The 10,834-nt window shown below is 36.8% G+C and overlaps 1 protein-coding gene across 1 annotated transcript; it reads left to right on the plus strand.

Annotated features, from left to right (window-relative positions):
* Positions 1-3,321: 3,321 nt before the first annotated feature.
* Positions 3,322-4,236, plus strand: LOC131956139 (bcl-2-like protein 2). The gene is made up of 2 exons (XM_059320562.1): positions 3,322-3,792; positions 4,105-4,236. Exons 1-2 carry the CDS (start codon positions 3,322-3,324, stop codon positions 4,234-4,236), a joined length of 603 nt encoding a protein of 200 aa, XP_059176545.1.
* Positions 4,237-10,834: the final 6,598 nt, after the last annotated feature.

Here is a 10,834-nt window from a genome sequence, read left to right on the forward strand (position 1 = left end):
GGTTAGGGTGACTGAGGGTGAGAGTCCCCACCCTCAATTGAGGGTTAGAGGGTTAGGGTGCTTGAGGGTGAGAGGCCCCACCCTCAATTGAGGGTTAGGGTCCCCATCTGTTGATCACTTGTTGATTGTTTTTATTGAGGGTTAGGTGAGGGTGATTGAGGGTTAGAGTCCCCACCCTCAATTGTTGTATTGAGGGTTAGGGTCCTAGTTTTGGGTGAGGGTGATTGAGGGTGTGTGTCTTGACCACGTCCAGTTGGTCAATTGACCAACTGTCCACTTGTTGACCACTTGACCAGTTATTGATTGTTTTTATTGACCTGGACGACAGTCCGGCTTTAACAGTATATAGTAAAATAGTATTTCACCACCCTCCAGTGAGGGTGTGGTTGGGGGTTGACGCGGGTGAAACCCGGGGGCGGGTGGGGGAGGTGGTAGCAGGTGGTACCCCTTCCCTTTGTGTGTTGCAATCTCATTCCCCCTTTGTCTGACGTCTGTGTGAGGATGTCCTTTTGTGTGCCGCTACTCGCGCACGCGCGGTTTGTCTACCCCCGACCCACTCGTTATGGTCTATTGTAAGGCTAGCTTTATTGAATAGGGTTGGTCTAGTCTTACCCCAGTTGTTAGTGTCTTTAAAAACATTGATAGTTTTTTCTAAAATAGTGACCAGGGTCAGACATCAAAGAGTATATTAATCAATTATTTTTAACAATTTAAAACGTAATTTAGGATACCAATGGTTTAACAGAAATTACACTAAATACCCTTGATTATGTTTTTTTGCTTTAGTTTCAAAGTCGATTATGTTTCAAAGCTCAAGTTTTGTAAATTTCTTTTGAGACTATGTAGGTAATCACTTCGTTTTCATTGTTTTATTTATTTATTTATTATTATTTTTTTTTTTTTCACCACCTTTTAATTTTAAGGTTCTATAATTCTACCATATTGACTTCCACTTAAAATATATGTTTAAATACATTTTGTTTATATTTTTATAATTTTCTAAAAAATATTAATGTAGAAGCTAAACAAATAAAATTTTGTTTCTGTGACCTCGGCATATGAAGAGATAGTGTGTTCATCACTATACCCACACGAGTTTACTTTCCCTAACGTGAGTTAGGAACCCATCAGTACTCAGAGAACTTCTATTGATTTGGACCCGAATTCGACTCTTCATTGTCTATAGAATGGGACTTCTGTAAGAGTGGGGAGGGAGTAGGGTGGTTCACCCCTAAACTAATCCACGACCACAACGATGCATCTTTCATCTTTTTATAGTTTTTTAAATTGTCCCCCCTCTAAGCATTCTCAAGTACGAGAACTCAGCGACATACATTATCATAGCAACAATGAAATGGTGTAGCCCCGCGCGTTTATTGTGTATATTTAAAAATACGTGACGCGCGCCCTGCTCGCGTCTTCCCTAATAGAGCAACGAAGGTAGAATCCGATGTTCTATAATTAGAACAGTCTTGTCTACAGTCACAAATAGCGTCCCATAAATTTAGGATCCCGATGGTTTAACTGAGAACTGATACGGATTTACAATGGTGATACTTCTTTTTGACTTGAACTTTTTTAATTTAAGAAGGTTTACTTATACATAATACAATACGTCTAATTACAATTTTATTTTTGCAACTTATTTTATTTTGTTTTTTCTATATCTTGCATTATCATCTCAATTTTTGACCAGCTTAGTAAAATTTGCTTTAGATTATAAATTAAAAGTTTAAAATGCGTAGCCTACATTTAAATTTTCACCAAAATAACGACGTAAAAACTAAATACGATATGCCATTAGCATACATATCCTTCATTCAAATTACTCTAAAGTACAAATCAATAATTTTGATTGCTTAAGGGTCTTGACAAGTTATTTTTATCCGTCATTTACAGACATCAAATAGGCTAATTTACACACAAGACGAGTTTTTACTAGGCCTACTTTGTTGAAATTAATTCAAGGGAGAAAACCCTAAAAATATTTACTTATGTACCGCTGGCGTAATCTTTACAAGCTCGCAAAACATACCCGCGTGATTCACTCTAGCATTTTTAAGTGTCAAAATGGAGCGCGCCCAAATTCCATTGTATGGGTAGCTGAGCATAGGACAATGAACCGAACAGACTGTGTCGGAAAAAGACTTCCACACAACCCTTTTCTCGCTCGAAGAAAATTTATTTTTAACTCCACGTTGAGTAATTTTTTTTTTTAAATTTTAAATGTGTATTTGGTACGTTTTAGTAGCGAGGTATCGTCTACTCGTTTCTACCTTGTGACGTCATTAGAAAGGGAGACGATCCGTCTTTTGATGTGAGCTACCCTTCAACTATTTACTAAAGCGCCGCTCAAAGCACGCGCCCAAATTCCATTGTATGTCGTGAGTACAATACCCATTGTATGGCTAGCTGAGCCTAGGACAATAGCTATACCCCAACGCGCATGGGTGGTTAGATAATAAGCGATGTATCTTTTCCGCGGAGCGAGCCGTGAAACAGGCGAAATAAAGAAAGTCGCTTTCATCTGTTTACTCCATGAATACCATCGTTACCAACCATTTTATGTAGGGACGGTCTGGTGATACCCTTACTACCACCGACCCTGCTCCGTGCAACCACCCGAGGTGAGCGGCTGGTCCGTGAATACTGCTTGCCATAAGTTCTAATCATCACCAACATACATAATTAATGTCACACTTCAGCAACAACCAGACTTAATGTCAGATAGTTCTGATTTGAGTGTGTGCATTTTTCGATGTGAGTGTGGATGTTTTTCGTGTTGTCCAGGGCAGGTTTTTGAGTTGAGTGAGTGCGATTTTCGATGAGAATGTGGATGTTTTTTGTGTTGTCCAGGGCAGGTTTTTGAGTTGAGAGAGTGCGATTTTCGATTCGAGTGTGGACGTCTTTCGTGTTGTCCAGGGCAGGTTTCAAACTTGGGGCAGGGAAGATTCTTAAGTTGTTTGGTGCAGAAGTTACACTAGAGTGGGACGTGTTTTGATTTGAGTGTGTAACAGCTTTGAGTTGGATGTGGAAGAGAATCCGATGATTTGACCAGGAAAAGATTTCGAAGTAGAATAAGTGTGTGAGTGTATGTGTGTGAATGTGTGTTTTGTGTGTGTGTGTGTGTGACCTAGTGACCTCCTCCTCCACCTATTTTCTTCCTGACTAACACTATATAATTAGATCGACTATGCAAGTGGCCATAAGATTGGTTGGCAGTTTAGTTGAAACGAATGACAAAATGTCTTCACTTTTTCGTTTGCTGAATTAGGGAGTTTTTTTTGTGTAATATAAATGAATCTCATTTAAAAGTTTGAGATGTTTTTTAAAAAAGATGTGTTAAGTTCAAGTGAATTGTGTGAAAACACGGAATCTTATAATACTCGTTTAATAGTAGTGGATTATATCAAACACCGAGTAGCGAAGGAAGGCTTTCAGTGGGAGAATGATGGCCGACAAAGTAGTGTTACTCCCAATGCTGTCCAAGCGGCAATGCGTAGTCTTGGTGATGAATTTGAGAAACGATTTAGAAATAGATTCAATGATTTGATTGAACAGCTTAATATTACTGATAACAACGCTTATGATACTTTTAAAAGAATAGTTGATGAAACCTTCTCGGATGGTGTTAACTGGGGCAGGATTGTAGCGCTTTTAGGCTTCGCTGGGTGCTTTGTTGTATATTGTTTCGTACATAATAAAAGCCATTTAGTGGGTATTGTTGTTGAATGGGTTACTTCATATATCGACACTAACTTACAAGAATGGCTGACGTCTAATAATAAATGGGTAAGAATAGTTTCCATATACCTACATCATAATATTAAATTTAAAATCCATGATAAGAAGAATCTAAACCAGTATATATTGACTTGTTTTAAGTGATACATTTGAACAACCGAATATTGTTTAATTCAAAATCATGAGATGTGTTTTCATTTGAATACATATTGCGTTTAGGATAATTGTTATGTATGCTACAGCTATATTTTATCTCTATCATCTTTTATCACCCCTCTCCCCATGACTTTAAAGTATACTGATTACCCATCTTCAAGATAGGGAAATTAAGACATTGAGTCTCTTTTTTATCTTCTACAGCAAGGTCTGGTTGAGTTTTATTCACGCACTGAAAGTCAGAGAGATTGGCCATCTTTTAAAACATTACTTAAATGGTCTGTGGCAGGACTTGGTGCAATCACACTGGGAGCCTTTCTTGCACAAAAAATATAAAATTGTAATCATTTGTCATGGTGACTGTTACAATAAGGACATGCATAAAATTATATAACATTTTTACTCTTAAACCGTTGAATAAAGCCAAACATTTGTAGCATTAAACATTTTATTGTGTTTTTTTTTCTTCTCTTCCGCCCTCCCCGTACCCATCACCACCCTTGTTTCGGATGTTGCGGGTATGTAAATCTGTTTTTTTGTCCTGTGTTCCAGGCATTAAATATTAAACACGTACACATCTATACTCAATACAAGTTATACTTCATGCAAAACCTGTGTAACATTACCCTATTTGATATGTCTTTAAATGACGAACGACTCGCTCTGCGGAAACGAATCGTCTTGTCTCTCTAACTTAGTAATCTCCTCCTCTACCCTTTTGTTTACAACACGACTCGCTCTGCGGAAACGAATCGTCTCCCCTGCTAACGGCGTCAAAAGCACCGTACCAAATACGCGTTTAAAAAAAAAATAAAAAAAAATAAAAAAAAAATAAAAAAATAAATAAAAAATGTCTCAACGTGAAGTTAAAAATAAATTTCTTCGAGCTAAAATAAATCCAGCCGCGAAAGTGACAGTGGAATGGTGACACTGTTTGAAAAAACTCTTTCACGGAAAGAAAACGGAAGACGCCTTTGTAGGCGGCATGCTAATGTATGCCTTGCCTTCTCTCCCTTTACCGAACAAGTATGATCAAAATATTTCAAATGGTTATTTTTTTGTGTTGGTGAAAGAAAGTTGGATAACTCGCTGTGTAAACTAAGTAATACCCTTTACATGTACGCGTCGCTAACGTTGTGAGCGGTGATTTAGTAAATGGTTGAAGAGTAGCTCACAGCGAATCGTCTCCCCTGCTAATGACGTCACAAGGAAGAAACGAGTAGACGATATCTCGCTACTAAAACGTAACAAATAAGCGTTTAAAATTCTGTTTGTCTTCACGGAACACAATGGTGGGAGGGTAGATCATTGCCCTTTCTCCTCCTCCTTTTGTTTACAACACGGATACAAAGAAAAAATATCGCGCCACCCTGATTGAGACATAAAATACAAAAGCGACTTTCTTTATTTCGCCTGTTTCACGGCTCGCTCCGCGGAAAAGATACATCGCTTATTATCTAACCACCCATGCGCGTTGGGGTATAGCTATTGTCCTAGGCTCAGCTAGCCATACAATGGGTATTGTACTCACGACATACAATGGAATTTGGGCGCGTGCTTTGAGCGGCGCTTTAGTAAATGGTTGAAGGGTAGCTCACATCAAAAGACGGATCGTCTCCCTTTCTAATGACGTCACAAGGTAGAAACGAGTAGACGATACCTCGCTACTAATACGTACCAAATACACATTTAAAATTTAAAAAAAAATATTACTCAACGTGGAGTTAAAAATAAATTTTCTTCGAGCGAGAAAAGGGTTGTGTGGAAGTCTTTTTCCGACACAGTCTGTTCGGTTCATTGTCCTATGCTCAGCTACCCATACAATGGAATTTGGGCGCGCTCCATTTTGACACTTAAAAATGCTAGAGTGAATCACGCGGGTATGTTTTGCGAGCTTGTAAAGATTACGCCAGCGGTACATAAGTAAATATTTTTAGGGTTTTCTCCCTTGAATTAATTTCAACAAAGTAGGCCTACTAAAAACTCGTCTTGTGTGTAAATTAGCCTATTTGATGTCTGTAAATGACGGATAAAAATAACTTGTCAAGACCCTTAAGCAATCAAAATTATTGATTTGTACTTTAGAGTAATTTGATTGAAGGATATGTATGCTAATGGCATATCGTATTTAGTTTTTACGTCGTTATTTTGGTGAAAATTTAAATGTAGGCTACGCATTTTAAACTTTTAATTTATAATCTAAAGCAAATTTTACTAAGCTGGTCAAAAATTGAGATGATAATGCAAGATATAGAAAAAACAAAATAAAATAAGTTGCAAAAATAAAATTGTAATTAGACGTATTGTATTATGTATAAGTAAACCTTCTTAAATTAAAAAAGTTCAAGTCAAAAAGAAGTATCACCATTGTAAATCCGTATCAGTTCTCAGTTAAACCATCGGGATCCTAAATTTATGGGACGCTATTTGTGACTGTAGACAAGACTGTTCTAATTATAGAACATCGGATTCTACCTTCGTTGCTCTATTAGGGAAGACGCGAGCAGGGCGCGCGTCACGTATTTTTAAATATACACAATAAACGCGCGGGGCTACACCATTTCATTGTTGCTATGATAATGTATGTCGCTGAGTTCTCGTACTTGAGAATGCTTAGAGGGGGGACAATTTAAAAAACTATAAAAAGATGAAAGATGCATCGTTGTGGTCGTGGATTAGTTTAGGGGTGAACCACCCTACTCCCTCCCCACTCTTACAGAAGTCCCATTCTATAGACAATGAAGAGTCGAATTCGGGTCCAAATCAATAGAAGTTCTCTGAGTACTGATGGGTTCCTAACTCACGTTAGGGAAAGTAAACTCGTGTGGGTATAGTGATGAACACACTATCTCTTCATATGCCGAGGTCACAGAAACAAAATTTTATTTGTTTAGCTTCTACATTAATATTTTTTAGAAAATTATAAAAATATAAACAAAATGTATTTAAACATATATTTTAAGTGGAAGTCAATATGGTAGAATTATAGAACCTTAAAATTAAAAGGTGGTGAAAAAAAAAATAATAATAAATAAATAAATAAAACAATGAAAACGAAGTGATTACCTACATAGTCTCAAAAGAAATTTACAAAACTTGAGCTTTGAAACATAATCGACTTTGAAACTAAAGCAAAAAAACATAATCAAGGGTATTTAGTGTAATTTCTGTTAAACCATTGGTATCCTAAATTACGTTTTAAATTGTTAAAAATAATTGATTAATATACTCTTTGATGTCTGACCCTGGTCACTATTTTAGAAAAAACTATCAATGTTTTTAAAGACACTAACAACTGGGGTAAGACTAGACCAACCCTATTCAATAAAGCTAGCCTTACAATAGACCATAACGAGTGGGTCGGGGGTAGACAAACCGCGCGTGCGCGAGTAGCGGCACACAAAAGGACATCCTCACACAGACGTCAGACAAAGGGGGAATGAGATTGCAACACACAAAGGGAAGGGGTACCACCTGCTACCACCTCCCCCACCCGCCCCCGGGTTTCACTCGCGTCAACCCCCAACCACACCCTCACTGGAGGGTGGTGAAATACTATTTTACTATATACTGTTAAAGCCGGACTGTCGTCCAGGTCAATAAAAACAATCAATAACTGGTCAAGTGGTCAACAAGTGGACAGTTGGTCAATTGACCAACTGGACGTGGTCAAGACACACACCCTCAATCACCCTCACCCAAAACTAGGACCCTAACCCTCAATACAACAATTGAGGGTGGGGACTCTAACCCTCAATCACCCTCACCTAACCCTCAATAAAAACAATCAACAAGTGATCAACAGATGGGGACCCTAACCCTCAATTGAGGGTGGGGACTCTCACCCTCAGTCACCCTAACCCGCTAACCCTCAATTGAGGGTGGGGCCTCTCACCCTCAATCTAACCCTCAATACAACAATCAACAAGTGATCAACAGATGGGGACCCTAACCCTCAATTGAGGGTGGGGCCTCTCACCCTCAGTCACCCTAACCCGCTAACCCTCAATTGAGGGTGGGGCCTCTCACCCTCAATCTAACCCTCAATACAACAATCAACAAGTGATCAACAGATGGGGACCCTAACCCTCAATTGAGGGTGGGGCCTCTCACCCTCAAGCACCCTCACCCTAACCCTCTAACCCTCAATTGAGGGTGGGGACTCTCACCCTCATTCACCCTCACCCTAACCCTCAATACAACAATCAACAAGTGATTAATGTGTGGTCAAGTGGTCAAAAAACAGTCAAAAATAATCAACAGGTGGTCAAGAATCAATCAATAACGGTCAAAATACGCAACAGGTGGGCAAAAATCAATCAATAACGGTCAAAATATGCAACAGGTGGGCACCCTCTGATCAACAGTTGCACCCTCACCCTTCACCCTCAAATATACCACTTGGGGGACCTTCTATACTACTAGCCGCTTACCAGTCATTCTGGGAGAGATTGCAATGTGTGTGATGCCATATTGTGTTACATAGTTCAAAGCAGCATTTTCCCCCTTATTATTTGTGATTTTAGTACCATTCAGTGGTTTAAGTTAATTTTCATAAAGCCGTGTTCATTTCCTAGTGCCATATATGTGATATTTGTAAACTAGTGATTTTTCATCAACTCGTAAGTTGGGTTTTGGTTTATTTTGTACTCTTAGATTCTATATTATTTTGTACAGACCTAGGGTCAAATTTTATACTTGTACTCGTTTTAAAAGGTTATCAATAGATTAAAGCTGTTGTTAGTCACAAGAGTTCATCGTGTCTTTCCCCTAGAATTTTTATACGAGTCCACGTAGGGTTTTTCGTGTATGATACTCTTTAGTTGTTGTCATCTGTTATTAGCCGTTCAAAACGAATCCGGTACGTTCGCTAGCTCTGCAACTGTTAGAGTAGCGTTCGTAATAAGCCCATTTTAAAATTTAACGCATTATAAAGCTAAATTTTCTGTCGGCTATAGTTTTAAAGATACATAGGTTTGCTGTTCTTATTAGGTTCTAATACGATCATCATATATCAATAGGATACGCTGGCCAATTCTTTTTATTTTGAGTATGCAATAAATATACCAAGATCTACCTTCTACTGATAGGTCAAACCAAAATCAAACAGAAAAAAATAACATAGGTAAATAACCTAGGTAAATAACACAACGAACAATTGAGTTAAATAATTTCATGCCTTAAGGCCAAGTTAAACGCCCTATAATACTCATTTCGATAAGAAATTTCAATTTTTCAACAATTTTGTTCTATATTCAATTCTGAGAATATTTTTTTTTATTAAATGATGCTATTATTTTTTATAAATATTTTAATTAATTAGAGTAGTGACTTAATTCACCTGTATTTAGCAAAATTTAGCAATCTTAAAATAAAAAGCAGCTTAAAAAGCTGTTGTATCGTTTAATTAAAAGCACCCAGATGTAACTTTTATAACTCTCAGGTTAGAAACTTTTTTCTCAAAAACAACTTGAAATATTTCATTAAAATTGTGTACCCATGCTTACGAAAAACTGCTTTAAAAAGGCAGGCTACAATTTATTCTATATTATTAAAAAAAATATTTTACAAAAATAAAATGCAATGTCTTCCCCCGGATTTTTAAGGCAGAATTTAAGTATCACGTTTAAAAAATAGTCAAAAAATTTTTTTTTTAAATTTCTAATGATTATAGTCTAAAATGTTTGTATTTTTGTATTTATATATATATAATGTGGTTACAATTATATGACGTTCTGTATAATACACTTTATTTTCTGTTTACCACACTGAATGCTGATTTTTATTTTTTTTTTATCTTAAAAGTGCAATTTCTTATTCATTTAATTTTAGACATATTCATGAAATCCAAAGATTGTTGTGGTTTTTCTTATTTTTGTGTGCTTTTTACAACTTCCGAAATACTGAAAATTGTCAAAACTTACTGATTTCAATATGGTGGTTTAACCTCCTCTTAATCATTGTATTAAAACTTTCTTTTCTTTTTAACTAGGCATTGGCTAAATAAGGATATAATTTAATTTAACATAACATTCGCGTCATTTTCCTAAGTTGGCCAAAGTTAAAAGAGCCAGTATATTTTACTCCAACCGTATGTGTCTTGTCGGACGAGATGATAGTGTAATAGTTACCGTTTGGTAAGTACTGGTACGAAAGACAGTTCGTCAATGTAATTTTTTATTTTTTTTAAAGAATAATCCCTCGTAGGTAGTGCACAGTGGGAAATCACAATATATGCGATTGGTTCTAATTTATTATTATTCATTATTAATGATTTATTCATTTATTTTTCTTATGAGTTTTTTGCTCAGAAAACATTATAAAACGAAATTAATGTTTTTTTTAAAGACAAACACGAGTAAGCTGATGTGTTACTTTTGTTTAGATGTGAATGAAAACGTTGCTTTCGCGACTAAGCATGACTTGTGGCAGGTGAAGTTGAGCTCATCTGTTTATGTAACCTCATCAAATGAAGGGTTAGTATGGTCAGACCCATGCTCAGCCGAAATCAATATTATTAAAAAACAAAAACATGTTTTCTGAGGTGTGGCGTCTTTTTAGAAGTGGTATCTGACTTTTGGTGACGATGTTTGACAGAAAGGGGGGGGGGGAGATAACTATCATCAAACACACGTGATGTCATATATGGATGACCCCTGAAACTCTCAATTATCCAATGTTACAGTTTTAAAAATGCTATAAAAATACATTTCTTAACATACTTGAGCACAACAAACGTGTCATCATCGCCTTGAATTGTCCATAAATAGATCTTATTTATGAAAAAATGTAAGGGAAAACCTGGGCTGATGATGTAGCCTGTTGGTGCTGTAAGTGTTGCTGCAGTACCTGTGATAAAAGTACCGTGTATTTTATAATGTTAAAGATTATAATACCTCTGTGTAATTTGATTTCTAGATTCCTATATTATAAA

The sequence above is a fragment of the Physella acuta genome, unplaced genomic scaffold (genome assembly GCF_028476545.2).
Source record: "Physella acuta isolate Inbredline_101_S28 unplaced genomic scaffold, ASM2847654v3 ptg001130l, whole genome shotgun sequence".
Lineage (NCBI taxonomy): Eukaryota > Metazoa > Mollusca > Gastropoda > Physidae > Physella > Physella acuta.